The sequence below is a fragment of the Carassius auratus genome, unplaced genomic scaffold (genome assembly GCF_003368295.1).
Source record: "Carassius auratus strain Wakin unplaced genomic scaffold, ASM336829v1 scaf_tig00017060, whole genome shotgun sequence".
NCBI classification, from domain to species: Eukaryota; Metazoa; Chordata; class Actinopteri; order Cypriniformes; family Cyprinidae; genus Carassius; species Carassius auratus.
The window spans coordinates 24,932-44,238 of NW_020524735.1; the positions used below are offsets into that span (position 1 = coordinate 24,932).

General features: G+C 36.4%; 1 protein-coding gene across 2 annotated transcripts in view; it reads left to right on the forward strand.

Annotated features, from left to right (window-relative positions):
- The first annotated feature begins 6,951 nt into the window (after positions 1–6,951).
- The window catches only part of LOC113075437 (protein diaphanous homolog 2-like), a 57,494-nt gene continuing 45,138 nt past the window's right edge, over positions 6,952–19,307 (forward strand). The window contains exons 1-2 of one of the 2 annotated variants that reach the window (XM_026248143.1): positions 6,952–7,299; positions 14,181–14,316. In XM_026248143.1, coding sequence (XP_026103928.1) covers positions 7,180–7,299; positions 14,181–14,316 — 256 coding nt within the window. In that variant the 5' untranslated portion in view covers positions 6,952–7,179. The remainder of the gene's footprint in view (positions 7,300–14,180; positions 14,317–19,307) is intronic. The other variant, XM_026248144.1, reaches the window with a different exon arrangement.

Below are 19,307 nucleotides of genomic sequence, written 5' to 3' on the forward strand. Positions count from 1 at the left end.
AATTCAAATATTTTTCATGGTTTACAGTGAACCAAACTTTTTTTTTTCTTCTCCAGTGTTTCCATGCAACATATAAAAACTCTTGGGTTCATGAGGTATGGGCTTCTATTATTTTTATTCATGTTTGCCTGAAGGGAAGTATCATTATTTGGCACTCAGATTGTTTCATGGAGATGAATGTTAATGATGCAGCCCTTTATTTTTACTCCTTAAACCATTGAATACTAGGGTTGGGTACCGAACTCTGTATTTTTAAGGGTCCCGACCGAATTGCGCTGTACTACCGAGTACCAATTCCCTTTAAATCAATCAGTGCCAAATTTCATTACCTAAGAATGCATCTGGGCGCAAACACTACAGAGAGAGAAAGAGAGAACCTGTGATGTGATGTTACCCCTGCAACTTGTTCAAACAACTCACAAGGCAAGCTGAAATATTCTGAAGTGTGGTTAAATTTCTAGGCCCATACGGTTTCTGCAAAAAAGTGGACTGGATCCTGGAGTCCATTTATAAAAACGTAATTTACTCTATAGTGTGGATTGCCATGGAATTAGTAAATTTTAGGTCTTCCATTTAATTCGAATTGTGATATGAACTAGTGTCTGTGAATATTAAAATGCAAAAAGACAATATAAATATGAATCCTGCATGTTCCGCTTGCCTTTGTATGTATGAATGGTGGAAACGCGGTTTTATTTACTACACAAAATCACTCGTTGTGATTTTTGGCCTCTACGTTTTCACTATATGATTCATTTGAGAAATCTAGCATTGTCATACTCCAGGGTTCCTCAATAGGGGGCCCGCAGGCTGGAGGAAAATGTTTGGCCCATGCTAATTTCAAATAATATGGCAAGAAAATTCAAACGCAGCATGAGAAAGCGACATTAACTTACATTGTGTCTACACCGGATGCAAATAGCACGGTGTGAAGCAACAAAATACAATAGAACTTATTATAATCAGTGATACCATCTGATACCAGTGGCCCTTGACTTGGTATTGTTGGCAGCATTCGGCCCTCTGCGAAAACTAATTGAGAAACCCTGTCATACACACACAAACTTCATAGCACCCTGTCAAAAAAAGTATGGTTTATGATGTAACAGAAATATATTACTCTTATATTACTTTGGTACAGTATAATCTACATCTTGAAATATTACATTTTCTATGAAATTTAAATAAAACATTTAAATGATAAAAAATAAATATTACAACCAGATGTATCACTTAATTGTAGGGAAAAAAATATAATACAATTATTAGCCTATTAAAAATGTTTTAAAGGAATATTCACACCATCTTCATTACATGTATTAATTTCAACAGTAAACCTCAGTTTATCTGCAAAAAAAAAAAAAAAAATCTGTGAAAAAGAAAGAAATAGTTTGTAGGGCCCTATTGTTCAAAATGTTGAAATTGAGAAATAAATGTTTTTGTAATTCAGAGAGAGTAAAGTAGTGAAAAAAGATACCCTTTGGTACCTGTACCGAATTTCAGTTACCTGTACTGGTTAAAAAGTGATTTAAGAGGGTGGCACTGTTCATTTTCTTTGTCATAAATGATGCAAGTACACAGTAAATGCCATTCAATGATTTAAAGAGATAGTTTACCACAAAATAAAAATTCTCTCTCAGTTTATTTACCATATTTATTTACCAACACAAAATTGTCATATGGCATTGTATGCTGAAACGTTTTTATTTTTGACTGAACTTCAAGGCTTGATTGAAGTATGTACAGTATATATATATATATATATATATATATATATATATATATACACAGTGGGGCTTGAAAGTTTGGGCACCCTTTGCAGAATCTGTGAAAATGCGAGTAATTTTCAAAAAATAAGAGATCATACTAAATGAATGTTATATTTTATTTAGTACTGTCCTGAGTAAGATATTGTACATAAAAGATATTAACATTTAGTCCACAAGACAAAAAAATTGCTGAAATTATTAAAATAACCCCACTCAAAAGTTTGGGAACCCTTGGTTCTTAGTACTGTGTTCTGTTACCTGATGATCCTCGACTGTCTTTCTGTTTTGTGATGGTTGTGCATGAGTCCCTTGTTTGTTCTGAACAGTTAAACTGAGCAGCGTTCTTCAGAAAAATCTTTAAGGTCCTGCAGATTCTTCAGTTTTCCAGCATCTTTACATATTTGAACCCTTTCCAGCAGTGACTTTATGATTTTGAGATACACCTTATCACACTGAGGACATTTGAGGGACTCAAACACAACTATTTAAAAAGATTCAAACATTCACTGATGCTCCAGAAGGAAACACGATGCATTAAGAGCTGTGAACACAATGAAGATGGCCAAATTTGTATTATTTTGTTGAAATATATATTTTTTCCATTTAGTTCTGCCCTTCGTAAGCAACAGAAGATACTTGTATGTTTCCCGGTACACAAATTAAGTATAATTTACCTTGATCTTCAAATTCTTAAAGTTTTCACCCCCCAGCTCTTAATGCATCTTGATTCCTTCTGGAGCATCAGTGAATGTTTGAATCTTTTTAAATAGTTGTGTTTGAGTCCCTCAAATGTCCTCAGTGTGATAAGGTGTATCTCAAAATCATAAAGTCCCTGCTGGAAAGGGTTCAGATATGTAAAGATATTGGAAAACTGAAGAATCTGCAGGACCTTAAAGATTTTTCTGAAGAACGCTGCTCAGTTTAACTGTTCAGAACAAACAAGGGACTCATGCACAACCATCACAAAACAGAAAGACAGTCGAGGATCATCAGGTAACAGCACACAGTATTAAGAACCAAGGGTTCCCAAACTTTTGAGTAGGGTTATTTTAATAATTTCAGCATTTTTTTTTGTCTTGTGGAATAAATGTTAAAATATTTTATGTACAATATCTTACTCAGGACAGTACTAAATAAAAAATAACATGCATTTAGTATTATCTCTCTTATTTTTTGAAAATTACTCATATTTTCACAGATTCTGCAAGGGGTGCCCAAACTTTCGATCCCCACTGTATATATATATATATATATATATATATATATATATAATACACACACACACACAAACATGCCATTAGTTGTCCATAAAAAATAAAAAAGGATGCTTTTCCACCCCATTCTGCTTGGCCGAGTGGTCTAAAGCCATGAATGCAGTCCCTGGTGCTGTCCTGGTGAGATTCGGTCATCTTCCACTCCAAGCTAAGGTGGGATGCATATAGTTTGGCTGTGGGGCTTGAGGGGGAAAGACAATCCACACTAAAAGCTTAGTTGCTGCCTTTCAGCATAGAGCCAAGAGGCACATAGAAAAGCATTAAATAAACATTAATGGAAGTGGGTTAGGGGAGATTTATTAAGGGGGCTTTTTGGCCTTGCCTAAGGGAGCCATGCACCATTTTATTCACTCATACAAGCACACAGGTAAACAAACAAGGTAATTTATTGCAGTCTTCAGCGATGGTAGTGTTCGGAATCTACTTTCTGGTCATTTTTAAGGATAAAACAATTGTTTTCACAACGTTTCACAGAGTTTTAAACATTTATCATATACTGAATGGATGATGTGCAGAATCTCTTCTCCAGGCTTCTCTGTTGGAATTTCATTAAAGTAGTTTTGTGAAGTAAAATACGAAAGAGGATTGGGGCTAAGCAGTAATAAAAAAAATATAACCATCTCAAGATTAATATCATTGTAATGTGAGATTAAACTCAGTAAATTTAAGAAAAAATGCTGCAAAAGAAAATCATGTTTCGAGAAAAAACTTGTTAAATTTAGAGGAAACAAAACTCTAAAATGTTGAGAATAAACAAATTAAATTACGAGAAAAAAAAATGTATTTTGAGAAAAACTCATTCAACTTTGATGTAAAATCTAAATAAAATCTTGAGAATAAGCTAATTAAATTTCAATAATGAAGTGTAAATAAAATGTTGAATATTTCAAGAATAAAAAAATGTCTAAATAAAAAGTTGAAAATAAACACATTTGTGTCATGTTGATTTGAATGTTTCAATCATTGTCTGCAGTGGCATTGGAGCTCCTGAAAGTAGTCTGACATGATCAACTAGAGTTTGAGTCTCATTTTTATGAATTAACTTGCTATTTAGGATCTTTTTCTATTTTACATAGAACTAAAAGAATGTAGCTATCTGTACTGCCATTAATGGCAATGCTGTATGGTTTTAGTTCAGGGCTGCAGCTGTTTGCACTGAGTGAAAATAGCAGAAGATATTGTTTACACTGTAAGTACATTAGCCATAGATGCTATTTTACACTAAGTGAAAATAGTGATTCTATTTATTCTATGTAAAAGTAGAAGATCTTTGCAATAGCATAAATAGTCATTAGATGCTCTTTATTTTTATAAATTGTGACAGATACTATTTGCACCTCAGTATTGTTGTACATTTACAGGATGCAATAATAACAGAGCGTAAATTATTTTATTTATTAAAATGATTAAATAGACGCTGACTTATTGGGACAACAAGTCCTCCCTATTTTCTACCTACCCAATTACTATATAATTATTAAACACTCATTAGCCAATTAATTCCTCAAAAAATGAGAGTTTAATCTTGTTTTATAATGACTTTAATCTCAAGATGGTTTTATTTTTCTTATTATTGCTTGGCCCTAATCCTCTTCCTTGATGTGGTAATGAGGTTAAAGGGACTTTTTACACTTTTTGCTATCCGTTCTGTATAGAGAAATATGGGATGTTGCTGGGGAAACTTGTGTTTCTTGAGAGAGAGACAGAGAGAGAACCAACAGACGGCGAATAATGTTTTATCCAGGAACTTCACTCCACCCCAGCATGTGAAGCAGAGGTGACATAGGTGACAAAGAAGTGTGAAGATTGTACTTTGAAAGTTCTTACAGAGGTAACGGAAAAGAGCGAGATTGAGGCAAAGAAAAAGCAAGAGAAAGAGTTGAAAGTATTGCTTTTGGAGGAGAAGCTGGGACTGATATTGGACTGTGCATGTCAGCCTTTGTCAATGTGACAAAATCTATGATGTGGAAATAATAGCCAGTGAGGGCTTGGCCCAGTCCAGTGGAACTATGTAAGACTGTGATGAGCTGTTGTCAAACACACCCACATATACTAAAAAACGTTCTTTCAGGTACAGGCAGTATTTTTGTCACTGTATCCAATTGAGACTAAACCACAAAGCTCTGTTGCTTTGATTTTGCTATATCCACATTCCTCATCTTAAGCAGAGCTTGCTCAAATACAAGATATTAAAGTATGTGGGGCTGAAAACATTACACAACCTTTTGAGGATTTTTGCTTCATTTTTCGGCTTGAAAGAAACAGGAAGTCATTTTGCACTTGTCAAAGGAGCTCATAAAACTCAGCCCCAAGGACAAGGATGTGTGCACATTCAGAAACTATTGCAGGTATTCAGACTCAAACACAGTTTCCACTTGGGCTTTTAGGGCTCCCGCAGTGAATGGCTGGGATTGTGAGAATAGAGTATAGTTTGTGTAAGCCATAGCAATATAATAGGCCAGCACTGAGTATGCACTATCCCTTATATTTGTATCATGCTCTTCTTATTGTAATCTTTACTCACCATCACAGGCACATATGGCACATATAATTATTCTTAACGGTTGGGTGAAATGGAATGATAAAATTGGTTTAATGAGGTAATAGAATGATAATTACCCCAGCAATCAATGTAATTTATTTATTAATTATTATTATTATTATTATTATTATTATTATTATTATTACTATGAAGCTATGAAAGTTTCATACATTTCGAAATCTGTTGAATTAAAATATGTTGAAATGTAAATTTTTATAAAAAATATTAAGGAGATTGATGAATTTATATTCAAATTAGGTGTTACATTTTCAAATTTACAATTTCTGTTAAACACCTTAATATAATGAATAAAAGTCCTAATATGCATGTTGAAGAAGAATTCAACCTTTTTTACTGCACTTGATGAAACCTCCATAATTTAGCTCTTTACAGGCTGAAATGATGTTTTTGCACCTCTAGTGTCACCAAATGCATTTGTAATGATAAATAATGATCATTTTCATGCAGGTTTCCTGAACTCTCTGCCCATCTGCTATTAGTTGGACAAACAGTCCATCCCCAGATTCAGTGTTTCGGTCTTGGCATGGTGGTCAAACTCAAACAAACAGAACAATATTTTGATAGTGTTGCAGAGCCACAGTATTTACACTTTAATGGGAAATGAATCTACAACTGGCATTGTTGACTCTACATATTCTTTATAAGGGAAACACTTCAGCTTTAATGATAAGGCAAATCCTTTCCTTTCAGTTCAATTTCTCATCAGAAAACACAAGAAGAATAGAATTTGATGGTTCGATTCAACCTGTTGCAGAGAGATGTTTTGGGGACAGGATTCCTATCCCATAATGACTGTTAAACAATCTGACTCACATCTGAGCGGTTGATATGAATTGCTTGAATAAAATGCCATGCATGGCTTTTAAATAGCTTCTCTATTCCTTCAAAAGGCCAGACTCTGGCCATCAGCACTACTTTGAATCCAGGAAACACAATCGCCTGGAAATGGGGGCTGAATACGTGCAGCTAAATCACAGAATGCGAGGCTCTATTGACACATTCTACCTGTTTGTTTGTCTATGTGTGTGCGGTTCATGAGAGCTGCAAGATAGCACATCCCCGACAGGAGCTGTCAATAGCCATTCACTGAGAGAATGTGCCTTCATCTGCTCTTTAAATTACAGAGCGCAACTCTCATAGGGGTTCAGCTCTCGCTGACCCCCACTCTTCTTTTGAAAAACAATGAAACAATGACTGCAATCAGCTATTCCCTCCAGCATCTGTGTTAGTCCCCCAGACTGCGAAACGCTCCTCTATCACTCCTGCACCTGTGCTAATAGCTCAGTGCGCCAATGACTCCAAATTTAGATGGAGAGGTTATTGAATGCCTCTGTTCGTCTCGCTTGACCTCTGCAGAGAAGTGGTGGTTTTTCTCAATTTTCCTGCAGGTGACCTCTTTGTTGAAGGATTGCGGGCAGGATTTGGAGGGCAGCTAGTTGCTTTGTTTGTCGTTGTTTATCCATCACTGTACAAGCCCTTGTGTTTTAACATTTTAACTCTTATCCTTCCTTAACCGTATCCTTCCCACGGCTTCTCCAAGCATTCGCGAGAGCAGTATGAGAAGCTCTCCACCATGCACAAGAATATGCAGAAGCTCTACGAGAGCCTAGGGAGCTACTTTGCCTTCGACCCCCACACCGTCAGCATCGAGGACTTCTTCGGAGACCTGGCTAGCTTCCGCAACCTCTTCATGGTGAGTACAGCAGCACTGTCACTTATTTATCCTCAGAAGAGTGCTTTTATTCTTCTGCTCTTTGCACTCCTCAAGGCTGAAGAGAGTTGAATATTTTGTTCTTTCTCTAATGTGTATAAATCTGACTTTCCAAAAGAGTCCTCGAGAGCAGGTGCAGATAATATTCTAGTTAATACTGCCAATGCTTTCTCCACAGCTAGACAGAACAGGTCAGGGTTGCTGGATGGCTGTATGATTAGGTTTTGGATTGCTTTGGCAACTTCTATCACTTGGAATGTGAGAGCGCAATTCTCTTTCTAACTTCATCACTTACTCTTCTTCATATATATAAACAGTTTTTATCAGTACATAGTTTAAAGTAAGAGCATACTACTCCAAACTAAAGCTGCTGGCCTTGTCTTAAGTGCTTATTTATCACATTTGATAAAAACATTTTCCTCATGGTGCGAGGAGATGGAAGGACAGGCTTACTGGGCAGATTAAAGCATACATAAACTGTATGTATATGAATGTATAATGTATGTATGAATGGAATGTATAATGTATTACCAAACGTGTGGCTCCTATGCAGATAAAAGAGTCTCAGAAGCGTCTTATCCTTTCAGAGTTTCATTACCTTCTGTATTTGGCGGATATCAAGGCAACGCCTCCTTCGTGTCACCAAAAAAAATAAACTTAAACCTGCTTGGGGTTTAAGCAGGTAGGACTAGGTTATTGCTGATAGGATGGGATTTATCAAGACTGAGTGTGAAACCAAGGGAGGCGTTTCAAGTACTTCTCACTGTACAAAGAAGATAGGAGATTTTCAGCCAATTGATATTTTTTTAAGGTACTTAGAGCCCGACTTTGCTTATTACCTATATGGGTTTTAGGGATTATACAAATAAAACGTTATGAAAAATGTTATGCAGAATATTTACCGAATATAAGCTTTATACAGAATATAAGCTTTACAGGAAATGAGTCTTGAATTGTGGGTGTAAAATTGTTATTTCTATTTGTTATTTAATTATAAATATAATTTTTCATAAAATTACGATTTTAAAAAGTGTTTCAAACTTGTATTTAAAATATTAATGTTAATATACATGTTATAATACTTTAATATTGATATTTCATAATAATTAATATAATAGATGTTAATATTATAATAATCATTAAAATTAGTAATTTGTATGTGCACTAGAATCAGTTTTCACCCAGAAATTAAAAGTAAATTAGAAAATAAGTTTTTAATATATTGATTTATTTTGCTGCACATGCTGAGGATTTCTATTGAATGGAGAACATTACATGAAACCATTTCAAAGAACATGTCCACTCTCTCTATATATTTTAATTAATTTATTGGATAATTTCTTAATATTGGCTTGAGTAGGAGAGCACAGCGCCTCAACACAAAACAGTGTTTCTCTTGCTTCTGCCTATATTTTTATTGCTTCTTCTGCTTATGGGATAACATGATGTCCAGAAGGTGTGCTCAAAGTCTCCAAAACCCATTACAGTGAATGGCAAGGTCTCCTTGTCTGTGGCTTCTCGCTCACCCCCTCTCACAAGCAAATATAAAAACCAACTTTCATTCGCCCTGATCAAAGTCTAGCAACACATGACACGATGCTTGAATGCTGGGAAGAGCAGAGCTGGTGGAGAACACAAACATGGCTGGATATCCAGTGGCACCTTCCCCTTTGTGGTATTTTACTCCTCCTGTATGGAAATGACTCTTTCTTTCTTTCTTTCTTTTTCATGTCAAAAATCCATATACATTAGTAAGAGCTGAGGGCTGGTAAGGTTATATTGTGTTATCACATGATAAACTGACAAGCTATAAAAGTTGTTGGCTGTAACTGGCCAATCAGGAACATTTTTTCCCTCACTTGGTTTTGCTGGGAAGGCCATTTGGAACCACTGGTCCAAAAGCCTGCTGCTCATAACTCTACAATAAACCTCAAATATATCTGGATCCATTAAATTGCTTGTCACATCACGTTGCCTTATGACATGATGTTAATCACATATTTCCAAATGTACTTTGTGACTGTTTGTGAAAGAGAAAGGTTATTAAATGTATTTCTATTCATGATAGAGCCCTCCACATAAAATACATCCCACCATAGCATATTTATGGCACCTCTTAGTTTTAGCAACATTTATCCTCAGAAATGACCCGCATTGCTGTATGTTAAATTGCTGTATGAGTGACACATTCATTTGGTAGGACAAAAACAGCGCCCGCCTGCCAGTTCTCATGAAGCGCTCCCTCTCAGATAAAAGAATCTATTAGCTCAATTTCTTTTCAGGGTCAATAGAAATGATATTTGATTTCAGCATGTGAAATTTGTTTCAGATCGTCCTATCAGTTTATCCATTGCGCTGCCAGATTTGAACTAGAGAGAGAGTGAGAGAAACTCCCACTGCGTCATCTTCTTCTGTATGTAATCCTGACTAGCGGCTGTGGATGAATATCAGTATATTAATGCCTTATCAGAGCACAGCAGATGGTGATGAACTAACATTCTCACTTGTTAATTGAGTGAACCACTGATTACACCAATTAAGTCAGCAGAGGTTGAGCCACAGTGATGGTGCATGACAAGCGTGACTCAGCTAATCAATAGAGAGCATGTGTGTGCATTGGTGAGCGTGCATATCTGTCTGAATACGTGCTGCTGGCACAAAACAGTCATCGAGGGCCACTGGCTTTATCTATTATGTCAGCTCTGGAAATAATGATAATGCTAGTAATGGAGATTGTGATATAGTGTGATGTCATCACTGCTGCTTTTTCATTTCCACGGCACAGCTACTGCAAGTAATCACAATCAAACCCAATGGAGTGTCCCTTCAGATTAGTCTAATATTTGAGTCAATTTTGTTGGCCTCTCACAGCCTGTTGAAAACTAATGGGGGATATGATCCAATAAATAAATAACTAACTCAAAAATCATCAAATGTGGTTCAGTTAGTGTACATTTTGTGTTGGCCAAATAGGCCCATCTGTGGTGTGGATTTTTGTCCTCCATTTCACTCACTCTCTTTCTTTCGCTTTCCGGAAGCCAAGTGTGTATGCATTGCATGTAGGGCGATGCATATATGATGATTCCAACCAAAAAAAAAGAAAACTGAATATGAATTATAGAGGCCCTGGCAGTGGGATGAGCCACCCTTTTTTGTCCATGAGTGGAAGACATGGCTATTCAGATATTCTATTCTGAAGCTGGGCAAACAGGAGAGACTACAAAGCCACCTCCACAACACAGGATTGCAGCAAGAGCGTGCTTCCTTAGTGTCACTCCGCTGCACATGTACCCAGCGAATATATTTACAAAGACATCTAGTCCTTAGTGGTTGCCTGGAAGGACACCATCCTATCCTGTGCTTGCCAGCATGCATAAACACACCCGTGGTAGATGGAGTCCATATTGGCAAATTCAATTCCGCAGCAATCCCTCTCCTGGAGTAGTGCAAACACCACTGTGGAAAGCCGAGCATTGCCTTACCAATCTAGAGATTGCACAACAGCGTTTTTCCATAAAATGTGCTTTTGCCAGGCGTGTTGATTGGTGTTAGATGTAAATTGCTTGTTTATCATCATCTTTCATATTAGCAGATAGTTAGTGATTCATCCAGCTGAAACTTGAAATCCTCCCACATTTCTTCACTCAAGACGGGTGTATTTATAAATTGTTAATATTTTGTGTGTCTGGTTTTATTAATATGAATCCTTCTACTAACTTAGGGGTTTAACAAAAATATTCAATCAAATATGAAAACTCACCCTCATGTCGTTCCAAACCTGTATGACTTCTTTTCTTCTTCAGAATACAAAAGAAGAACTCTTTTTGTCCAGACAAATTTTTTTTCTATTTCTTGGTTCCACAAAATAAACAAAGTCATACAGGTTTGAAAAGGCATGAGTGTGAATAAATAATTTTTGTTTGCTACGACGTACTTTTAAAGACAGACAGACTGAGCGCCGTCTCTCTCATTTTTAAATAACCCATCATGAGTACTCCAATTAACCAAAAGACTTTTAAGGAAGACTTCTTCCCCTGTAATCAGCTATCTTAATGACTTTGGATTATTTCGTGTGCAAACACAATTATCCGGCCTAATTTGCCTTAACATATTGATTGGTGGCCACCACTGACAACCACAGGACTTCTTGTGGATTTCAATCCTTCCTGTTTACTTCTATCTATCTTTTTCTTTTTAAACTAACCTTCACCTTTCGTTTGTAAAGAGCATATCTGCAGCCGTGAGATATCAGCTTTCCTAGGCAGGGAGGACCGATGGGGATGCGATTTGAATTACCAACAGTCAGAGGCACTGTGACCACAAGAAACACATTTCCGTGAGACCGTGCGGCTCGGATGAATGCTTTCCAGGGCCATCCATGAGCAAGAACATGATAATGGGCTAAATTGTGCATTTTATTCTCTTAAGCAAACGTACATGCTGCATGTAGAAACACATCCCACCATCATTCTTGCTTTATTCTAATGCGATTCTGTCCTTTGTAGTCAATAGTGGGATCGTTTTGCGCTATGAGAATAAAATTCAGAAGCACTCCCTCTGGGTGTTGTTTATCTCATGTAAAGCTTCTTAATACCTAAAACACAATTAAGAAAATTGATAAAATCATAAATACTGCCCCAGGCTAATTGGATGAGGAAAAGGGTTGAAAGCATGTTTGTTGCCATGATAATTAGGGTTTTTGCATGTTTGATGAGAGTAAGATAATTATCTTGTGTAATCGTGTTTGCAGTCAGAATTGTTTGTTTGTTTATGAAAAACTTTTGCCAGCAGGAATTATTTTTGTCGCTATGAATAAATGATTTTTCAATTAAGGATCCAGCGCTTGACGACGAGTTTGATGCTATCTCCAATTACAAGACTGAGATTGAACTGTCAGTTTTGGAGACCCATAATCCAGTGGCTTCATAATGCTCTGTTTGAAAATGCGAAATCACAATAACAGGAAGAATTGTTTATGCTAATGTTTGTTGTCACACTGTGTCATGAATAGATGAATATAGAATTCTTTTTCGCACTCTTTGAATAGACGGCCATATGCATGCTGACTCAATTAGTTTTTTCTTAGAACAAGTATTGTGTTTATTCATCGCTGACTTATAGTTTTGTAGCATAATGCAAATTTGGAACAGGGGCTTCTCTCTCTCTCTCTCTCTCTCTCATATGTTCATCCTTGTTCTTGTCGTCTCAAGAAAAGACAGTGAGCATGTGGATTGTATTTTCCTGTTCTCGGGTTTGACGGCAATTCCACTATTGACCTCCATGATTAGCTGTACTTTTCTCCTCCCACACTGTACCCATGATCCTTGTGTCTCAACACCAAACACAACACTCACGTCGGAAACCCTAAGGGAGTCTGAAAGGGCCAGACTGTCGACACTTATTATATCATACCAAGAAAGAACAAGACACACATACATATACGCATACACAAAACACTCATTCCTGCCTTTAAGGCAAGGCCTGTCAGGTTAGTGGTGCAGGCTTGGGGTGAAGAGACCTTTGCTGTGCTGGAAAGGTTATGTAGAAGAGGCTTATTCTCTCTTCTCTGCTGTGTTTCCGTGCCCTCTGAGCGTCTCCGTCCTGATCTCTCGCCGTCTTTATACTGCCTGACACCTCTATGACATTTACAGAAGAAGAGAGGAGAAGGACGATATCTCTGTGTCTCTGTAAACAGGCCTCTCTCCCACTCACTGATGCCCTGCCAGCATTGCCGCAGCAGTATCCTGGCATTCAGTCGCTGGAAATATGCCGGATGGACGCCGTGTTATCTGCTTCCATATTAATGTGTATGGATATTGTAGCTCAGTGGGGACAACTGCAGTATCAGGAGCCATCTTGATGTTCAATTAGACAATGTCTATCTGCTTCCTCTTCTCAACACTCATTGTTTCTTTTGCTGTAAGCACAAAGGCTGCAACCGTGTCCCTTTAACTCAAGAGCAGATGAAATCTGGGAACTTTCTTTTCAATTTCCTTGCAGATTTGGGAATTTAAATTTGGTCAAATTAAGTTGTGTGTGTGCGCTCTTATTTTTGTTACATATCAGGACACAACTCTGTATAATGGCGTGTGTGTGTGTGTGTGTGTGTGTGTGTGTGTGCACTTATTTATTTATTTGTACCTTGGGACCAAATTTGTAATCAGAAACCTGATCAAGCCACCCAAATCAAATTTAGGGGACATCCTTATGCTTATTTGTTAAAAGAAAGAAAGAAAGAAAGAAAGAAAGAAAGAAATATATTCTTCTCATTTGTTACAATTTAGAAAGTTTTCTGTTATTGTATTTAGACCTTTATTTTTATCTATCTATCCATCTATCCATCTATCCATCTATCTATCTATCCATCTGTCTGTCTGTCTGTCTGTCTGTCTGTCTGTCTTTCTGTGTGTGTGTGTGTGTGTGTGTATGTATAATATGTTTTATACACTTTAAAAAAACAAGGCAGTGCTATGCATCTCTAATGGCAAAAATTTGCTCTGAATTTTGCAAAATTCCTGACACTTTTGTATTTTAGTATTATTATTTTATTTTTATTTTTTTCTAGCAAATACTTTTCACTAAAGTGTATCAAATGATGTGTTGTTTTCATGTTAAAATGTAAGGCATCCTCCTCAGGCATATTTTCCCTTTCATAAATAACAAGACGTTTGGATTGTGTGGAGTTCAGCAAGTGTAGATTCAGTGTGTGCCTGCAGCTTAGCATTGTCCTCAGTGTGTGTGGACTCACTGTTATTACTAGTGCTGTCTATACTGTTTGTTCAGCGATAGAATTGTGCTGGAATTTTCCTCTCTACTCAATTGCCATCTAATTTCATTGTTTCACTCTCTCTCTGACACTTCAGGATGCTGTGCGGGAGAACCACAAGAAGAGGGAGATGGAGGAGAAGATCAAGAGAGCCAAGCTGGCAAAGGAGAAAGCTGAGCGGGAGAAACTCGAGCGACAGCAGAAGAAGAAACAGCTGATTGACATGAACAAAGGTACGACGCTACTGTCCCGCCGGGGCCCGACTGCAGCCTGGATCACGATTTTAACACGGTGCTAGGCACTGCAGGGGTGGTGATGGTGATGGAGGTACAGGGCCACACTTCATCTGTGAAAAATCTCACTCTTTTCCGCCCGTTCACTCGTACTAAATGTACAGGCACATTAGATGTGGCTGAGAATGTTTTAATGAAAAGTCTCTATTTAGTAGTCGTGTCACAGTTTAAGAAAGTGACAGGAATATGAATCTGTCAAGTAAATGTTGATGACAACGATAGTAATTACAGTGCCAAACACAATAGTGTGAAATCGAGCTAGAACCAAAGGAATTTCAGCAGCGATAACCATTAAAACTGTTACGAGAAAGTATAAAATAAATCAATTATGTGAATGTGCCTAAAACTACATTTTGCCGCACCTGCCAAAGGCGGGTATCTTTAAAAGAATTACACGCCATAAATATTTTTTTACCAGACAGAAAACTTCACGTGCATTGTTTAGTTAAAAACATGCAGAATAAACTGGGCAAACACATTTAATTGCTTTTATTGTTGTTGTTTTTTAATTCATAAAATTATTGAAATTAAGCAAACCAATGACGATTGTTAATTATAGGCCCTGTGTGTATGTGTTTTGTTAGCTAGAGCATTTGTAACATTGCTACATGAAGGTGTAGTTCAACTCAGCAGTATGAGGCTGTGCTGCTGATAGGCCCCCGCCAGACAAGATGTAGGTCACATGTAAAGATGAGCATCTAAGGTTCACTGCTTTTGTAGAGCAGACAGATAATGGATTGGCAGACTGCCATTTGCCTAGTAAATGGAGATGAGAGTTAACTATTAAGTTTTTGCAAGCTTGCTCAGTTTATTTCAAAAATGAAAAGAGACCATCAACAATATCTTAATTCAGTTTAGATTACAACAAAACTGGTTGGATGTGAAGAACAAATTGTTCTCTGTGCACCATATTTCAATATGTACGTGCATAAAAACATGAAAATTGTGTGTTTTGAAAAGAAATGTGCAGTTTAGTTGAAAAGTCTGAAATCTACAGTGTCAAGATGTCTCACGCAGCTTGCAAATTCAGGGCAAATTCTTGCCATGAGAGATATGAAGTACTTACTGCACTGCACTATTCTAATCCTTACAATGAGACAGAAATTCCTGCCTCTGGCCAAAAGCCTTTTTCACGAGCTCCAACTTAAAATGTCATACTGAGCCCAGCACTTACATTTGAGAAAATGACATATAGAACTTCGTCTCTGTGTGCTTCTGCAGGATGACTGATACATGCTACTGTAGTTTCCTAAGAAGTGACCGCATTGAATGCTGAGCTTGTAATAATGCGGATGAAAAGAGAGTGGATAACAAACCCTCTAGTGCAGTCAAGAATACCTTATCTTTAGTTAGCTCTTTCTCCCTATCAGAGCCTATAAAAAACGTTATCATTGACCTGCTGTAGTCATCACTAGATTTAAAGAGTGAATGTCAGTGAGTTCTGTTGTGCATTTGGCTCTGTAGACATTCAGATGCGTTATATAATGATTAACAGATCAGCCTTTCTTTTGCATTCAAATATGAATATGAAACTATAGCGCCGTTTTACCGTTTGAGGTTGCTAAATTGATATCGAAGGTTTTTTTTATTTTTCTTGTTTTTTTTAATAAGTCTATTATGCTCACCAAGGCTACATTTATTTGATCAAAAATGCAGTAATATTGTGGAATATTGTTACAAGTTAATGTAACTGTTTTCTATGTATTATTACCTATTTCTTTTTTAATGTATTTTAAAAGGAATTTTAAAATTAATTAATTGATTCAGCTGATTATCACGCTATCCAGAACAATCATTATACCTTTATTTATTTACATTTTTAATAAGAATGCTATATAGATATATACATACACACACATACAGTACTATGCAAAAGTCTTAGGCCACTAGTATTTTCACCAACAAAGAATGGTTTTAAGGCAATTATTTCTATTTTTGCTGTAGTGTGTCAGTAGGAAATATCAGTTTACATGTCCAAACATTATTTTTGCCATTGATTGTAATAACCCAGTGTGATTTTTGTTTGCACAAGTAGTCTGACAGCAGCCAGTGCTCCACACAGAGATCTGATCTCACCATCATCAGTCTGTCTGGAAAAACATGAAGAAACAGAACAAACTGAGACAGACTCAATCCAGAAGAACTGTGGCATTGTCTCCGAAACACTTCAAGAAACGTGCAAAGCTACAGTACTGTGCAAAGTTTTAGGCACTTTTCTAAAAATGCAGTAAAGTGAGGATGCCGTCAAAAATAAAGCCATAAATAGATTTTATTAATTAACTGAAACAGGGGTTTATCCAAGAGTAGGAAGGGTCAAACTTCTATTAACTTGGTTAATGGTATGGCCCACACTCTGCGTTAAAAAGCTTTTGTCCTAGGTACACTTGCGCATTGTTTTTCAGGTAGCTTTGCAGGTCGATTTCTTGAAGCATTTTGGAGACTCTGCCACAGTTCTTCTGGATTGAGTCTGTCTCAGTATATTCTGTTTCTTCATGTTATTCCAGACAGACTGGATGATGATGAGATCAGATCTCTGTGCGAAGCCCTGGCTGCTGTCAGACTACTTGTGTAAAAAGAAAAAAAAAATCTTAATGGATTATTAAAATTAATGGCAACAAATTATGTTTGGAAATGAAAACTGATATTTACTACTGATACACTACGGCAAAAGATAGAAATAACTGACTTAAAACCATTTTTTGTTGATGGAAATAGAAACCAGAAATACTTTTACATAGAACTGTATATATTGTTATTCCAATCAATCCAGCCTTGATTGATAATGCCATATCATAGCTTTGTGTTCAGAAGTGTTCAGAAATGTTTTATTAGACAGACAAAACATTAATTAATCCAATAACACTATAATTAAACATCATTCAGCAGCTCCGTTGGGCAGAAAATAAATCATAAACAGTAAAAATAGTGCAAATAATGTTCTGTTGTGTTGCATGTTCTCTCCATATATATGTGAAGGGCAGAAGATATCGATTTGCAAAATAACTTCAAAAATCTCTTTATGATTCACCCTGATGAAAGGGGGTTGTGTGCCAAAAAAAGAGGATATTATATATATATATATATATATATATATATATATATATATATATATATATATATATATATATATATATATATATATATATATATATATATATATATATATATATATATATATATACACACAGTACAGACCAAAAGTTTGGAAACATTACTATTTTTAATGTTTTTGAAAGAAGTTTGTTCTGCTCATCAAGCCTGCATTTATTTGATCAAAAATACAGAAAAAAAGTAATATTGTGATATATTATTACAATTTAAAATAATTGTTTTTAAATTTATTATACTTTAAATTATCATTTATTTCTGTGATGCAAAGCTGAATTTTTAGGATTTTTTTGGTGGGGAAATGTGTCCTTGCAAGGTTTTACAAGCAATTTTGAGTGCCATGTGATTGATGTGTATGGCAAGTGGGGCAAAATCTGTTTTTCTTGTAAAGTATTAGAAATCCTAATATGGGAGATTGCTCATGAAATCATTACCCGGCCCCCCATTTGTTTTAATTTCCTCTAAATGGATTTCCATATTCTCTTAGACTGACCAGATGTTCAGCATTCACCACATTGCTTAACCCACTGAAAGTAAATGTGGAATGATGTAAAATAGCCTTAAATCCTCCTAATCCTTCTATCTTTATTAGAAAAATCTATTTTGTCCTAGTGGGGCAGCCATTTTGCCGTAGGATATGTTGTGTACAGGGTGTCTTACTCATTGCAAAACATCACTGAGGGATGATGTGACTTCCTGTGTGCATGTCTATCCTGTCTCTCAGCCTCTGGCTTTTTCAGGGTCACAGTTGCGGGTCACTACAAGTGTTTGTGGCCACATGTGGCATTTGAGATGAAAGAGGTGAGGCGTAAGGGCTTCCATAAAACACAGGAATCCTTCTTGCCATATTTTTAATGAAGTGTAGCTTCTGTATATCCCAAACCCCCTTTGTGGGTTTGACCCTTCCTACTCTTGGATAAACCCCCACACTGAATGTGAGTGCTACTCTCCAACATTTACCCAGCTGTTTCAGGTCTTTTTATACAGATGTAATGTTACAGATTTGGCTCAGTCGAGACATGTTTTGACTGAGCACAAAAATAGACATGACCCTGTCCAATAATTCTGTTCATCTGACCCAGTTCAGTAACAAACACAATACAGGCAGAGGAGAAAATCTGTCCACTCATTCTGTTCGATTACTGGCCTCTAAAAATCTTCTGAAGTTCTAGTTGTGTTGAATGTTGTAATTTTTCCCCATTGCTGGTGTTTCAAATCTGTAGGTCAATTTGAAAACGGAGAAAGTTGTTTTTGTTGTTTGCGGTCACTTTCTGAGTCATCGTAAATAACATCTTTCATGCGCCATATAAAAACCAGACGGTACAATAAATGATGTTGTTAAATAAGACTGGCACACATCTGCTAGTCAGGAAGAAAGTAGCTTCACTTTCAAGGATGACAGTACAAATGATCCCTTTAAAGGTTTAGAAAAAGAAAAAAAATTGTGTAGGATTAAAGGGCTAAAAGGAAGATTAGTGTGTTCTTTTGAATATTTTTTCTTTATGTGATGATAGCTGTCATTATCTATGTGGTTGAGCTCAGTTTTGTAAGGTCTGTCCGCCAGTGGGTTTCAGAATGAATACAGCTTTTTATCTCTGAATATTTTCTATAACCCATTACTATTCATTCAATTCTTTCTGTGCGTAGATTTGTGTTCACCTTTATTTTTAGGCATCTTTATATAGTTATATAAATGTGAAGTGTAATTTTTTGCACCAACAAAGGTACCAAATTGTTAGGATAATGTTTTCAGACATATTTGAAACACCTCCTCACAACTAATCAGACTTGATTGTCCTGTCCAAATCTTACAGTATTGGTTG